The sequence below is a fragment of the Poecile atricapillus genome, chromosome Z, assembly GCF_030490865.1.
Source record: "Poecile atricapillus isolate bPoeAtr1 chromosome Z, bPoeAtr1.hap1, whole genome shotgun sequence".
NCBI lineage: Eukaryota > Metazoa > Chordata > Aves > Passeriformes > Paridae > Poecile > Poecile atricapillus.
This window is the reverse complement of record NC_081289.1, coordinates 41032674-41049307: the sequence shown is the minus strand read 5'-3', so window position 1 is coordinate 41049307 and position 16634 is coordinate 41032674. Positions and strand designations below refer to the sequence as shown.

The 16634-nt window shown below is 40.8% G+C and overlaps 1 protein-coding gene across 3 annotated transcripts in view; it reads right to left on the bottom strand.

Annotated features, from left to right (window-relative positions):
* Positions 1-16634, bottom strand: part of LOC131592812 (receptor-type tyrosine-protein phosphatase beta-like) — a 61251-nt gene that overhangs the window by 4570 nt on the left and 40047 nt on the right. For all 3 annotated transcript variants that reach the window (XM_058864603.1, XM_058864604.1, XM_058864606.1), the window contains 17 exons: positions 16350-16613; positions 15694-15975; positions 14317-14595; positions 13493-13642; positions 12032-12275; positions 10741-10847; positions 10130-10229; positions 8570-8653; positions 8449-8466; positions 8263-8344; positions 7714-7804; positions 6494-6570; positions 5550-5684; positions 4363-4485; positions 4004-4167; positions 2796-2931; positions 267-387 (listed from right to left, as the gene is read on the bottom strand). In XM_058864603.1, the coding sequence (XP_058720586.1) occupies positions 267-387; positions 2796-2931; positions 4004-4167; positions 4363-4485; positions 5550-5684; positions 6494-6570; positions 7714-7804; positions 8263-8344; positions 8449-8466; positions 8570-8653; positions 10130-10229; positions 10741-10847; positions 12032-12275; positions 13493-13642; positions 14317-14595; positions 15694-15975; positions 16350-16613 (2457 nt within the window). The remainder of the gene's footprint in view (positions 1-266; positions 388-2795; positions 2932-4003; positions 4168-4362; positions 4486-5549; positions 5685-6493; positions 6571-7713; positions 7805-8262; positions 8345-8448; positions 8467-8569; positions 8654-10129; positions 10230-10740; positions 10848-12031; positions 12276-13492; positions 13643-14316; positions 14596-15693; positions 15976-16349; positions 16614-16634) is intronic.

Sequence of the window (16634 nt, the reverse complement as noted above, 5' to 3'; positions counted from 1 at the left end):
TTCAGTTCCCTTGACAGCATAGGAACCATGAAGTGTGACATAAGGAGAGCATAAAGGCAAGGTGGGAGCAGGAAGTGATGTTATAATGACTACTAATGGAGAAAATAAAGACACAACTTCAAGAATGAAAAGAGCAGAAGGAACAAATTAAGCTCCAGGAAGTAAAGGAATATCACTGGATAAGGAGAGCACAATTCCCCCTCAATTACACTGTCAGTGAGCTACTACATTTGAAACATTATACAATTTGATAAACTTGCAATTACCTCTGTGATATTCTGGATTCACATTTTCATATATTGGAAATAAGGGATTTTCCTGTTCACTGCGAAGTTTTCTGGCTCTTAACACATCTCTCACACATTGATGTAGATACACATATTGACACTGCAAAAGATTTGTTTTTAAGACACTGAGGAATTTTGTAATTTTATTTTCTGCACTGTGAAAAATCATTACAAGCTAACTCCATCACAAAATCAAGCGTGGTGTTAAGAATTAAAATATCCTTCTAAAATTAATCTCCTTTTCACACTAGTAATACAGTAAACTTTTGTGATCACCTCTCTTTAGAAATAATACCAGTAAAACATAAATGAACACAATATGTTTTGACAGATCATGACATTAGTGAAAGATTTAGCAGCTATAAAGTGCAATTACACGTGGTGCTGTGTTTGATAGATACTACTTCTGAATGCTTTGGTATAAAGTATATGTAGAAGAATTAATATGTACAGGGAAGCATGCAGAAAATACAATTTCCTGATTTTTCTTTTTGTTCTGAGAAGAAATATTTCCCACCAAATTTTATAATAACATATAAATATTTCAGACAACCATGAGAAACCAAATCTCTGAAAAAATCAGAAGAATCTCTGAAAAAACTATTGTTTTGATCCAGCATAAATTTGAAGATTTCAGACTATGCAGCAAATGACAGTCTTTTCTGAAGCATGCCTTTCATAGAATGGAGCTAAGATGACATTCACAACCAAAGTAACGAGGATCAGCATGTAATTGGCTATTGAATACTCACCAAACTGTCTTGACAGAATAAATTATTAAACTTTTGTGCTTTGCTACTCTTTGTGGTTTATGACAGGGGTTATAATAATTTTTTGATTAGTGTAACATGGTACCCAAAAGTCAGGCCAAGCATGTTTATTTATCAAGGTGTACCTTTTTAACATTATCTCGAAAACATAATTTCTCCAATAGGTACCTGTATTTTCACCCCTCACACCTTCAGCCATTGCTCTGTGTCTTTTCCTCAGTACTCTGGCTCTGGGAAAGTGAGGATATCTGCCTTTATGCACACGTAGCTGCTCTCTCTGTGGAGCACAGCCCTGAACCCCACCCACCAATGTGATGGAAAGTTGGCCAAGCATGGACACTTTCTTTGGCAAAGACCATTTTTCACTGGAATGGTTACAGCTGCTGTAGCATGCTGCTTTTTGAGCTGATGCACAGTTTTCCCTTGCGTGTTTCCACCTGCAGTTCCTTGTCTTGAACAATGCTGAGCTAAGTCTGAAGCAGGGGCATTGTTTTGTTGCTGCTGTTTTCCTGCGATTGAATATTGTCAATCAAGTACGATGGTACTGTGGCCTTTGACTTTTGTGTGGATCTGGCTGACTTTGGGCTTAGATGTCATGTCAAGCTCATGCCAAAGGCAGGTTTTGTATCACACAACTTTAGTTGTCTATAAGTCAAATTTAGGCTCTTTAGGTACTTGCCTCTTTTCTCCAGCTAGGGAAAAAGAGCCAGCCTCCTGAGATGTCTCTCTGGCTCTGCAGACTATGGATGATGGGAATGTAGGGGGATCAGTCTCTGAAGATGCCCAGAAATGGCTGGGAATCTGTCTCCCCTCCAATAGAAGGTTTTCTGCGATTAAGATATTTCCAGGAACTCCTTTGTTTTGTGTTCCCAGCTGGGCCTCTCTTTATATGCATATGAGACTTTTACATCTATCAGAAAACACTGTCACTGTCATTGGTTTCCAAATTGCAGCAAAGAACTCCATCAGTATCAAGCTACAGCAGACCCATCAAACTTGCTCTCATTCTTCTATTAATGGTTCACAGGGAAAATGTAAAAACTACCTCCACAACTCACCTTTATTAAAGTAGCTCCTAAGTGTTTAGCTCCTATCAGCATAACATTATTTTCTTACTATTTTAAAAGCACAGAAAGAAACATTTACTTTTTCTGAACTTTGAGAATAAATGTAGTTGCTCTTCCATAGTATGTTAGAAGAATGCCGATCAACTTTACAAAATAATTTTAATGAAAATGACAGAGCAGCTCAATAAAACATAAACTGCATAGGCACAAGGTCATGGTGGCTAGAGTTATAAAACTGCTTACATCTAATTTTCTCTGTCCTGCATTCCTCTTTCCTATTACATCAACCTATGTGTCTGGTCTAGGTTTGTCTTCCAAACCCATCCCTGAATGACCTATCTCCACTTAAAGCTCATTTACCGGACTCGGCAGTAAAGCAACAGTGCGCTGTTAAGTGTCTGCTGCATAATGCTGCTGGAGTGATTGTGGCCCAGGGAAAATAAAAGGAGAAATCTACACGAAGAATAGCTACCACTTAAAATGATTTGGACCTTCTCTAAGAGAGCCAATGGAAAAAAACCTAAACTGAAAATTCTCACAGAACTGAAACACATCTAACTAGTATTCCACAGTGGAGTAAGCACAAAGTGCTTTGAGAGCCTTTAAGACAAGAGACTGATTATTATATCCTGCAGCTGTTGTCACTGTGTAGCAGGCTATCCAAACCTTACCTCTGTCTGAACCATGTGAACACGATGAAGCCTTAGATCATGCACTGCTGCATAAATGTCAACAGTGTCCTTCGAATCCAGCTGTTGCAGAATTCGGTCCAGTGCAATGAATGTGCCAGTCCTACCAACACCAGCACTGGAAAAGAAAACAACGCAAGAGATTTAAAAGCAGATGGATCAAAGCATTCACTGTCTTCATGTGATACTTTTGTAAACTTCAGATCTCCAAGGTGAGAAGCAAATTGTTCAAATGGCAACTTTGGGACTTTATAACACTTTATAATGGAATTTATTTAGGAAGGAGGAAAGGATAGTAATGTAGAGGTATCTCTGCTGCTGCCTGCACTGCTTTCTGCTTTGCATTAACCCAGTCATTGAGATACACTGAAAGACCGCACCTGACTCTGACTTTGAAACCTCTTCTCTCCAGGGATGCAGCTGTGGGACACAGTAGACATCTGACACGCTGCAGCACATGCTGTACAGGCAGACATAGGCAGGGTCATGTAAGATACAAGCCTCAGCCCATACAACCAGGTACCACCATTGAACATACGGCTCTATCAGAAGACACAGCACCACCACACTCTCTCTCTCTGTAGCCCTATACTCTGCTGCAACTAGCGAATCTGTTGATCTGAGGCAGTTCAGTTTTACCATTTTTTATGCGAGTGTAGGGGTGGACCACAGAACTGAGGGAAAATTGCAGCCCAGTGACTGCCAGAGATGGAAAAAGAAGAAAAGCATGAAAAGGCAGTAAGAAAACAGAGTCTCAGTCAGAATGGGGGAAGGATGGATGTCAGCTAGTCTCAACATCCACATGTAGCCAGATTTACCCTGGGTATACCTTATCTTTTAAAACACCCCTTTGTGATTCAAATGTATGGCCACAACAGCAGCACATGGGCAATTTGAGAAAGCAAAAGCTTATGAGCAGCGGCAGCTGCTGACACTTTTGTGCTCCCCAGTGGAACCACAGAGACACCATGCTTCTCTAAGAATAATTTTCGAGGCATCTCGAAAGGGTGAGGTTGTGGGTGAATGCATTTGCTTTGGGAATATTGCTCTGATGTATCTGGGAACTTAAGACCATCAGCTGTCTCTCAGATTCTGTGGCTGCCCATAGTCTAACAAGGATGAAGATTTGGAATCATCCCAAGGGTAGGCACAAGGGCTCTGTGTCACTGACCTTTTGCTGTTGCACATACCTGCAGTGTACAATACTTGGTCCTGTGTCTGGGGTCCTGTTGATATAATCTCTAACGGTTCTGACAAACTGAATCAGGGACTGGGTGGTCTCTGGCACACCATGATCTGGCCATACAGTGTAGTGGAAGTGACGAATGAGCCTTGTTGAGTCAAGCTGCTCTTCCTGTTGGGATTCAAAAGTGTGGGTCATGAGGACAAGAGAGAAAGGGTCACATAGAACAGGTACCTTCAGAGAAAATGCTTTATCTTCCACCAGAGGGGAGCCAGGCATGATGGAACTGTGGTATGGCAGAATAAACCTTCCTAATTTAGCCTTGTTTAAGCCAATTAATCAGGAAAAAAAAAGAAGTTAACATACACTGCAGATTTTAAACTCTCGAATTGTCCATTCTGGGAGCACTGATTCAGACAGCATCTCAACAATCAGGTCTCCATAGTATAAGGAATCCTGGTCATGGGGCCAGTATTGATCACACTTTACCTGCAGGGACACAAGGAAAGACAGATTTAAGAGTTTGAAACAGCTATAAACAATGCCTCCACCCTACACTGGCAGAAGCAGACTTCAGACATCTTGTGCCTGAGGATGAAGGAAGAAAGGCAGCAGCTGAATTCAGAGAGAGATGCCACTCTCTGCCATGTCAATAAACAGGGTCTGGCATAGAAACAGGTTAGCATGGGCATGAGAAGTAGAAGTTCTCATAATTCATTTGTGATGGGGGGAATGGGAAGCATTTCACTGATGCCCTCTTCTAGGGCACATTTTCTGTGCTAACTCTTCTCAAATCTCTGCTTGGATGGCAGCTATGCCTCCAGTGCCCCTTCTTCACCTCTTGCTGAAACATGGCAGTAGGGTCTCACATGGAACCAGTGATACGCAGAAGGACATAGATCCTATTCTGTGGTGGCTTTCACCCTCCCCTCAGGAAGAAATGGTAAGCTGAAAGGAGCTGACCCTACATGTGCCACTAGAGGATCACTACTTCAAGTTTGTTTAATCTTACAGATCTAGTCACTGTCTTACAAAGGACACATGATGTAGTCATTCCTGGGGAGGTATACTACACCTGCACTCAGTAAGACTGTTACGTGCATGAGCGGTGTCTTTGATAACTACATCAGAGCTTATATATCAGAGATAATCTGATGTATTTACTGATCAACATTTGCTCTCCAGAGCTTATATTTTAAGTAGAAGTTGATCAGAATTGATGTGATAAAACAGGCACTTTTTGTTGGTGGTTGTCCTGCTGCATGCTGAAGAGAATTGTCTAGTGAACAAAGTCCTGGATTAGAGACCAGAAGCACTGAGCTCTGCTCCTAATTCTAGCCTTGACATGCTGCATGATCTTGAGACAGTCTATGTATTCTTACTTCACAGTTTTAATCTGTCTCCAGTCTTTATATTATACCTTTTCTTCACCTTTTCAGGTGCTGTGTACCTCCTTGACTGGGCTCCTCTTGGCTTTAGTGTGATACAAGTAAGAAGCAAAAACTTTTAATAAATGTTAAAACAGACAATAACAACGAAGAGTCACTGCTTACCCGGCCCTTCTCAACACACTGGGTTACCATGACAATATTGTGAACATTTTGCTCCCATGCCATCTTCCAGAACTCATCTTTGGTTCCAGGCAAAGGGCCCTGAGTTGCTATGTATTCCCTGCGGAAATTATTGCCCTGCAAATAAAGAGAACTCCATTACTTTCCAAAAAGACAGAAAAAAATGTCTTCTAACAACTGAGCAAGCCTTAGGGTTGCAGCCAGGGCTCTGCAGCAACCCTTGCTGGGACAATAGTTTTGAAAGCTAAATTGCTGCCTTGGACCTGGAAGCAAATGACTGATTGGAACACAGAGAAGGAAGAGACTGTGGCAGTATATCTAAATACTGTTCCTTTTGTGACAGTCAAAGCTTTCCATTGTTCTTTTGTGTTCAGCACAGTCTCAAGCAATTTTAAAACTGCTAGGGGATTTTGTTTTATTTATTGCTTTTAATAAATTAGCTGAATTCTGGCTTGAAATCTGGGTTGCTAAAGCCATCGCTATTATCAATCATAACTCTTTGGCAAAGGGCAATATTTTAATTTCAGCCAGTTCTATCGCCCTGCAAGGTGCCAGTGCTGTCAGCATGAACTACAGCTCCATGGTGAGGATGCCACCTGCAGTGACAGCTACAGTTGTTGTGGACACTGTATAAAATCAGCGACCTTTAAAAATATGTCCTTGGCCAATTAGACTTGCTATCTTACATAACTACAGCAATGCAAGAAAGTGTCCTTATGTGCTGGGTAAATCACCCACAGTTAACTTAATGGTAGTCAGACACAGTCTTGCAGCACACCCACAAAATGAGTTCTCAGCTTTTAAGCTCAAGTGGATCAAGGAAGGGGAATAAGAGCCTTAACTATCCACCTTTATATTCAGTTTTAGATGAAGGAAAAATGACCACTGAAAGAAGGACTGTAAAACACCACCCTTGTGTCACTTACTGGTATGTAGCTTGCATTAATGTAGTCTGAGCAAGGGTCATCATCCACATTGGAAAGCTTCACTCTTGATGTATCATCTAGTAAGAAATTGATTACAAGAGGCTTAGGGCTAGGTCTTGATTTTCAGTCTGTCTTGGCACTTACAGAAATGCATTTGTGAAAGGACTGCCAGCACTATTACAAGATTTTATATGAAGAGCTAATTTATAAGGAGTAACTGCTGGTTTCACTGCCTCTTTAATCTGTGAGTGCTATGGAGTGTTCCAGAGAATAGGAGATAGATGGGTAAGAAGGAAGCAGTAAATATACCGAATTTCCTCTGCTGAGTTGCACAGAATTTGTTACGACAACAAAAGGGCCAAAATAGCATTGATCCTAACAGCAGTGTGCTGTACTGGAAAGCAGCACGCAGCTCTGCCCTTGAAAGAACAGTTGCACTTCAGTGATATTCTGAGCTAATGCTGAGCAGGCCACACATCTTCTGTAGGTGAAGGGCCCTTTGTACAGAGACACATAGAGCGTGAGCTGCCAGGACACTGATTCCTGAGATAATGCCATGTTGGATCTCAGTCAGGTATCATGGCTGGCATGAGCAGGTAGGACACACCAGAGGCTGTGCTGCAAGCACATGCCACATCCATTAGCAGGGATGTGGAGCAGTGAGTTATGTGGTGTTCCTCCTCAATGTTCTACCTCCAAAATGACAGATAGGAAATTAAAGGGGGAATCTCTCAACAGCAGACAGGTCTTGCCTGAGAAGAACAGGGTTAACTTAACATGTGTCTTACCATGCAGAATCACGCTAGGTCTACATTGTATAATAGGTTTGCAATGTACTCTGAAGAACAAAGATTTGGCAAGGATGTCAAAGACCACTTAATGGATGATAAAAACCTGTATGCAAAAAACCCTACTGTTATTTCTACTATCCTTGTTATCAGCAGTGACTGAATGCCCCTAATAGCTGGAGCATTTTCTCCCTGGACTGAGTGTTAGTCATTACACCTCTAGTGTGAAATTAAATTACTGGTCTGTGTGAAGCCATTCAGGGCCATGCATCATCTGCCTCCTAGCACAAGAACCTGAGCTGGCAGAGATATTTCATCTTGGATGGAGAGGAGGGAAGGGATTGGCTGCACACTTTTCCACTAGGCTTGCTGAAAAAAAAGTGAAAAATAGCTGGTGCGATGCAGTATTACACAACCAAAGTTAAAACTCACAGGGCAATATATTATTGTATCGATTTTTCCCTCTGTTCTCTGGCAGAAGTGCTATGTCGCATGTCTGGTTTCGACCCACATCTTTCAAGTCCTACAAAAAAGGAATAGGAATAAAATGTGAGGTGAAAATAATTAAAGGACAAGACAACACAAAGGGAAATAGTGCTCATCAGCTCTCAAAGGCTATGGACAGAAAACAGTTTTTTTTTTTTAAAAAAAACACCTGAAATTACATAGGTGATCATATTATTTTAAAGCAAGTGCATGCCTGGCAGGTACTTTCTATAATTTATCACACAGATGTGCCATACAAACAAATGCTCCTGATCTCAGCCAGACAGATATCAGGCAGAGGCTGCCAACCAGAAGATGACAAATGAAGACCTGGTTTCTTCACATAGCCAAGTGGAGTTCAAGTGAAATGCTCCACCTTATTTGGATTTGTGTGAATAAGACAAAAAAATGCAGGTCTTTCTAATACATTAACCAGTTGATTCAGTCAGCCCGACCCTTCACAAGGCAAGTCCTTTGCCTAGGTTAGGATCCCACCTCATACTCCTTGGACAGAAGGTAGTTGGAGTCTGCTTGAAGTTTGGTGAAGTGTGCTTCAAAGTGACTGACTTTGATCGGACTGAAATATTCAACAGGAGGAAGAAAATCACAGGATGAATCACAGTCATAATTTATCCAGTTCACTACCAAGATGTTTTTTAGGTATTAATTTTTTCTTTTTACCTGGAAGTTTTCCGGTACCTGGAAATTATTTCAAAAGAAAAAGAAACAGTTCATCAGTAAGTGATCAGATGGGTCTGTTCAACCATAATGCCATGTTAAAAAATCAAACTTTTTACATTACCCTTTTTGCCCCAAGTTCAAATGGACTGACAGTGGCCTGTCTCTGCGAATGTTCAGCCTTGCTGTAGGTCTCTCATGGCCATTGCTGGAACAGAAAGGAAGGTATTCTGTTATATCATTAAGTTTTGAAACTGGTAAGAGTTGGCAATGACATAACTTATACTTTCTTAAATTTCTTTTTTTCCAGTTTACCATTTTCCAGTGTGTTTAGACTTTTGGCTCTGATCCTGTGACATTGCTCTTAGCTGAGGCACAGAGTTTTCTTGTATTTTAGCTTGGCAACAGTGATGTGGAGTGTATGCATGACACATGTAGTAAGACATTTTTCTTGTTCTGAAACACTTGCAGCCAAGTCCATCATTAAGGAGTGTGCCCTATACTAAGATGGAGCCTGAATTGGTTGATTCTCTACATGTAGAGGAATATATAGGCAGATTTTCAGAGGTGTAAAAGATCTACAGCTTCCAGCACATCCACTCTGCAGACCAGGCCTCTAGCAGATGCCAACGTTCACGGCAGGAGTAAGTAGCACAACCACAGCAGGCTTTGGTTGAGCCACAGAAGTGGTACTTACTCCACACAGCTAGTGTTGCCTTTTATCTTTTTGCTGCCTTCTCCTCCTTCAAGACACCTCCCTTAGAGAACACTTTCTCTTTATGTCTGATGTGGGAAAACCATACCAGTACTATTGCCATCCTGCTAGGTATATAACTTACAAAAAGAAACCACATTCTATAATGAAATTTATCCATTTTGGCTAAAAAGTATGTCAGAAAATAATTTTTTTTCAATCTGAAATTCTGGCATATGAAAATTCACAAACATATCAACTTAATTTTGTATCAGTAAAAGAAGGGAATTTCAGACTTGCAGTGTTTCCCATGGACTGGGAATGTTGAGCTCTTTTTTCTAATTTCAGAAACTACAAAGAATTTCACATCTCTCAGTCATGCAAAATAGTTTAAACGGATCAAGATTTTTTCATCTGAGATACAGTATTTCATTTTTTTTAAATATGTAGGTTCACGATTTAAGATTCATCTATAATGTGAAATAGACAACTATAACTGACAAAAAATGAGAAGCAAAGTTTGAGCTAGTCTTTTGGACACTGAGGTAATGTCACATCTCAGTATTTTTTAATTGAAATGATAAAGTCTAAATGAACAGTTTTAAAAGCTTCCTCTACAATGCAGATGCAAGTAATCTGAAACACTTCATTTTTTGACAAAAGACATTTTTTCCCAGAAGATAAAAGTTTGAATAATAAACCATTTTTTATTCAGAACTATCCAGACTCCTATTGAAAACTTAAAATTTACAAGGATCCTCTATGACATAATTCTGACACCATTTGAAATAAGTATATATAAATTTCTTAATATGCAAGTCATTAGTTGTATACTTAGTGTGTACAGAATTTGAGGGACACAGATTTTAGCTGTTGAACAGTTCAGTGCATCCATCCAATTTCTACCTATGTCTAATCAATTGTATTACTTAAATGAATATAATTTGACATTACTTCAATAACAGAGACTGATAAAGGGAGTCAGCTTACCCAACTTTTTGTCTGCAGACAAATAAAGCAGTAACAGCCACCAACATCACAATCAGAAACAAGCCAGCACTCACACCTTCAATAACTCCAAAGAGAGGCTCTAGAAACAAAACAGTGTATTTACGTATCTTGAGGAAAGAATCAGAAGCATCAGAGAATCAGTAACTTTCAGGGGATCTGTTATTATCAGCTGAACACAATGGCTAAATACAAGGAAACGTAAGCCATTAAAACACTTAGCTAAAACCTGGCCTTGATTTTCTGTCCTCATTTTTTCAAGCCCTTAAGCAATTTTTTTCACTCCCAACCACAGTAAAAGAAAGCACAACTCCATTATACGGGACTGGTTCCCTTGCAGTTAGAAGCTTTTTTGGTGATAGCCTCACTGAGTATTTTTCCTTTTCTCTACTTTCAGCAGCTCTGTCAAGCAGTCCCCTGAATTTTCCAGTAAAGGTAGATAAGCCAAGGCTCCAGCTTCCTCTCAGAGCAGCCCTCAGGACATGCACAATAAGCTTTGTTCCACTTGTTACAAATAGTTCTAGATGCCAGAGTATTCTCAGGCACAATATATAATCACATGGCACAGTCACTGATAACAGCCTGAAACTAACCTGCCTCTGTAGTGATCGGTAAAGAGAAGAAGGTGTCTGCAAAGAGCGGTTTAGGAAGTTCCCTTGGGTCTTCACTGAAAAGCTGAGTAAAAGCTCGTATGCTGATTCTAAAAGAAACAGTAAAAAAATGGCTCATCAGATGTTCAGAACCAACAGCAGAAAAGTAAAAACTCATTTGCTCCTTTGAGACATCTAAAACCTTTCCCCTGACCACAGATAATTCTTAATACTGACACCTGAGTTCATCAGTCTTCTACTTAATTAATAATACTGATCCCTGAGTTAAACATGGGGGAGCCCAGCTAGTACAGGTGGAGGGCTCTGAGGTACCCTGGCAGAGGTAGCAGATGGGGCTCTTGCTGCTGGCACACACAGCCTGACCATATCTGAAGGCAGGACTAGCAGAAGCTGCAGAGGAAAGAGGACTCAGAAACGCTTCTCAGTGGGGACATATTTTCCCTTCACTTGGCTGGGCACAGCTGTGCTAATAGATAAGTGTCATAGTCTCTTTGTTCTCCTGGTAATGCAGTATTTCCCAGACTGAAGTTTAGGGAAATGTGCCCTCATGAGAGCAGACTATAGAGGGCAGTCACTGCTTTAATGATGATGAAGAAGCTGAGGCACAATGGGCATTCCTTGGCACGTGCCTTTTGTCCATGTGCCTTTTCAGTGAGCAGCTTGCAGATCTCTTGGGACAGTGCTTGCCTGGGTGGGGGTGGTGGGAGGGGTGTCACTGAGCCACACGGGAGCTAACGTTTGGTCTCACAGCCAGTGTAACTGCAGAGGCTGGTCTTGGCAGTCACCCTCTTCTACACTCTACAGCTAACCTGGACCTAGCTCTGGAGCCTGAGGATGGTGCCACAGGGTAGAATGGCCTTTTGGTTTTTCTAGCGTGTTCCAAAAGAACAAGTAGGGTAGTTCTGCCAGACTGAGTGAAGCATGCCTGCCTTCTTCTGTTAAGTACTCTTCTAACTTAGCCAACTGTCTTCAGTCTTTTCAATGAAATGTCGAGCAGCAATAGGCGAGCTTTCCATCAAGTTGAGGTATATAAATAAATGTATCCACTGCACAGAGTTTTAGGTATAATTAATCATATCCTTCCCATGCTAGTGAATGACTAGTTCTTACCTATGGAACAGGAGCATGGATAAAGCTTTCATAAATTTGCAGTGAAGGACAAAGCACGTTGTACAACGCAGTTACTAATCTGCAGAAGCTCAAGTGGATCAGGCACCCAGATGATATCAAGCCTAATAACGCGACAGAGCACAACTACCAATATAAGCCTAACCTATACGCAGTTCGAGGCTTTAGAGGTCCATCGCAGAATTTCTGGTGATCTGGATCACACTTTCCTCCCAGATTTTCCATTTCTCCTCCCAGCTTAATGTCAAAGCTTTTATAGTCACTGTCAGGGTTTTCAGCACAGCTACTGGCAAAATAATTTGTCTGGTAGATGCGTATAGAGTCGTTGTATTTGTACTCCAGGTAGGAAGGTAATGGGTGCTGCTCATCAGGCTTTGGTCCTTCACTGCCTGTGTCATGTGCAGAGAAAGACAAAAGGTTTAGATGCCACAGCCATCAATGTGATGAGATTTATAGGCTCAAGCTCTTGACAGACTTACTCTTATCCAATTCTCTATTTCTTGGTGGCCACCTCATGAACACAAAGTTACAATGGTTAGGGTACCATCCTTTCTATTATTTTTTTAGGCAGATTTCCTCAAAAGTCCTCAGTGTAACTTTTGCCACAATAGGCATGTACAGGTTGAATGCTATGACATTTTTTCCTGTGCTGTTGGTGGTAGTTTTTGTGATTCAGATTCCTGGATCCTACTACTAGCTATTTCAAAAAGCAAGTAAAAAATCCCACACACTGACAACTCTACCGTGTATACAGAGAAAAAACTACAGTAGGAAATGACAGGGGTCCCCAGAATGTAAATTCACAGTACTGGATAAGAGTCTCAGATACGCAAAGCTATGGCAATGAGTAGCCCACTTCTCAAACTGCTTTATAGTTTGCCCAAATATAACAAAGCAGACAGTGGAAATATTATCTGTTTTTTTCCCCTAAGAGAAAGACAGAGAGATTAAGAAACTATCATAAGGATCACAAAATATGTCCTGGTATTCCAGTAAATAAGCCACTTCTAAAAACAAGGTATAAATTGTTGAGACATGTATCTGATTTGTCAGACACACATTTCAACAACAGGTCTGCTGTAGAAAGGGAGGTTTACATGCATGCCACAAGGACAATTTCTGTTTTATTTTATAGTACTGCATGCAAAGTCATTTTCTTCAGTCAGCAAGCATCACCTGGCAGACCTGTGCCTTCTCAGCATGGCTTACTGAGACTCTCCAAAAGAGTTGCCTTTTAGTGTTTGCACCTAACATTTAAACTACCTTTTGAGATCTGTTCACAGCAAGGCACATTCTGTGTTCACTGGCAACGGCAACCAACGTAAGCCTTCTACTATGGAAATTGTCTAAACATACATGACATTATAATCCAGAACACATAAGCTAACTACTGCTTCTGTCTGAGCTCTGTAGTTGCTACAGGCTCCCTGAAAATAGGACTGAGCTCCTACATCCTCAGGCTAGGGAGGAAGTATAGATCTAAAATCTGTATGACACTCAGCCACTAGATGAGAAGAAGCCCCTTTGCTGCGCAGTGATACAGATGTACTTCCCCATGTAAATTTTATTGGCTAAAGAGAGAATAGTGTTAAATCATACCACTTACCATCAGCCTCCCTCACAACCACAGTAAAGTATTTCACAGCTCCATTAGTATCACTAAACCAGCTGCAATTAAAAGTAAAGTTGATGGAGGATTTGGTAATCAGGACCTCTTTTTTGTTCACTCGTATGTCTGGAGGTGGCTGAGGAGGACCTGAGTAATTAAATAAATACAAAATAAATACAAAATAGAGAGAAAGTATTACCTATGTACTTGTGTGAAGTAGACATAGTAAGGAAAATGCAACCTATAGTAAATCTCAGTTGCCTGGACCCAAGTCACTGATTCTATTCTTTGTAATCAAGAAAGTGTCTTCACCTCCCACAGTGAAGCTGCCAAAAGATGAAACAAGCCAGCAGTGTATTCACCATAGTAAGAGTGACACCTCCTCAGCAGGAATTCCTGCAGAAGCCCACAGAAGAGTCTATAGAAGCCAAAAGAGAATGTAGTACTACAATCCAATGTCCTTATAGATGGGTATTTGTGCTGAGGATGGCTACCATCTATGACAAGAAACAGCCAGATACAGAAAGCCAAGCAGTGAGTATGAAGCCAACTGAAGGCATGTGATGATGAGGACAAGGTATTTATGTTTCTCAAGCTATATTTCATGAATGAGCCTAATAATTGAGTCTGACAATGTGATTAGAGGCAATATAGTCAAAATCCTGTACTGTCTGTCACAACAGGGACCAAAGGATGGGTTCAGTCTACTTTGGCCACCACTCCACACACTGGAGTTCAGAACTTCTTTTACTGCCTAACCATGAGCAATTGTTTATTGCTGCTCAATGCCTCTCTTCAGGGCAACTCCGAGTTCCACTTACGATCAATCATTGTGATGGTGCTGTCTTCAACCACTTCACTCGTCATGTCTGCAGAATGCACCTTGATGGACACCAGGTATCGCTTGTGGGGAACAAGGGTCATGATATTAAGCAGAGATTTGTCTTTTTCTATCCTTTTAGAAAATTCCACTTCACGAGTGTCCATTTTCTTGCACTCGACGCTATACCCATCAAAGTCAGAATCGGGAGGAGTCCAGGAACATGCGATAGCAGTAGAGGTTTGGGGCCGACAGTGAAGGCTTTGTATCTTGTCCGGTTCTAGAGAAATGTTGAGAAGTTGAAGCTCAGTGGAAAAAGGGACAGGTGTCATACACTCTGCTCACACTAGCTCCTAGATTCTGCATCAATTATCAGATCAGAGCGGGAGGCTGGGAGTTGGAATTCCCAGCTATCCTGCAAATATGTGCTGCCTAATTCTTATGTAAAGCTGTCTTAACTCATTTTTGCCATCTGAAATCAGATCTAGTGACATCTTCTCCATCAGCATTGTAAAGCTCCAGTAATTAATTGTGAAACCATGGAAAAACTTGATGAAGTCTTAACATGAACAGCAACACCACAAAGAAATGGACTTCTAGAAAGCTATTACAACTTATTTGGAAGCTCCATGTGGTCACTTATTTCAGTCAAGACTAATACTGTCATCTCATGACTGATCTGGTTTCCTGGGCAGCATGTGATGTGTCCATATTACTAAATAACACAGAAAAATGCTTCATCCATGTAATATGGGAGCACCATTTATTATCATATAACATCTAATAAAGACAGGATTCCACTCTCAGATCGCAGGCATCTACATTTAAGTGATTAAGTACCGGTGAAATTTTAATTATTATGCTGTATTAAAGAGTTATATAGCTTACTAAATATAGATGTCAATTTAGAGCTGAATCCTACCCCAAATGACATGAGGATTTGCCATGACTCAGTTATTTTTACAATTTCATGTCACTTTTTCAAATCAGCCTGTTACTAGAGACAGAGTAGAGCTAGAGATGAAACAGATTCATACACATGGCCAGAAAAACAGAGCAGTGAAACACTGATTCCAGTTTCAAATCTAGTACAGCAGTTTCTTTCATCCTTCCTGTCTTATCATTCAGAAACTGATTGATTTAGGCTCTGCAACCAAACAGCTTGACTCTGGATGTGAAGATTGTAAGTGTATGTCCATTATCAGTCTTTAAACAGCTGACCTTGCATACAGCAAGTGCTTAGAATCTAGCTGAATTCATCACTGTCATTCATGAATTTATTAATGGAAATTACTGATTGCATAAGGAATTGGTAATATTTTACAGTTTTGCATCTTCTTCAGCTGAGTGTTAGGGTGCAATAGAAATTTTTACTTACTTGTTCTCACACTTGCAGACTGTGACTGACTGTACGTCTTCCAGCTGTCACCACTGACAGTTCTGACACTGAACTCATAGAGTCTTCCTGGTCGCAGACCGTAGATGATGCGTACTTTGGATTTGCTGCTGCTGTAGGGATTGAATACCGTGAGAGGATCCTTTGGAAGCCACTGCACCTCAAAATCGTCATAGTCTGTCCAGTCTGGAGGACCCAGCCAAGTGATTGATAAAGAGGTGTTTGCAACATCAGTAAACGACACAGTGTTAGGAGAGCTGGGTGCTATGCAGAAAGAGGGGAAAAAAGGAGAGAAGAAGAAGAGATGCTTAACAAATTTTTACACAAGACAAATAAAATGTAACATGCATTATTTTCTTCATGCATCACAAAGTAGTTTGTATTATCTTGTACACACAGCCAGTTACTGCACCTGTGCTGATAACAGTGACTTTCATAGTTGTAGCATTCCTGAGCCTCTGAAAGAAAAACAGTGCTGACTGCTTTTCTTTCACATTCCATTTGTTTAATGCACTTAAGGTTATCCTTCAGCTTTATACCTTCAATGACTCTCATAATAAATCCTCCCTCAGGTAAAGTCTGTTGCATAGTTGTGAACTAATGAATTCAAACAGATGGGACTAAAAAAAATCCCATACCTGTTCTTCCTTCAGCATTTGCTGTGTTGGTCAGGTCACCACTGTGAGTCACCACAACTAAAGTGTACTTTCTGCCAGGAATGAGCCCCTGAAAGTGCCACCCTTCCAGGTCTTTTCTTTGCTCAGTTTCTTTCTGTGTCCCATTTGGGTTGTAAAGATTCAGCTCATAGAAGTCCACATCTCCTGCTGCTGGGCCCCAGGTGAACCACAGACTGTCCGTCATGTTTCGGTTGGATGCCTTGAGACCAACAACTGGGGCTGGTACTGAAAAAAGGAGGAATGAAT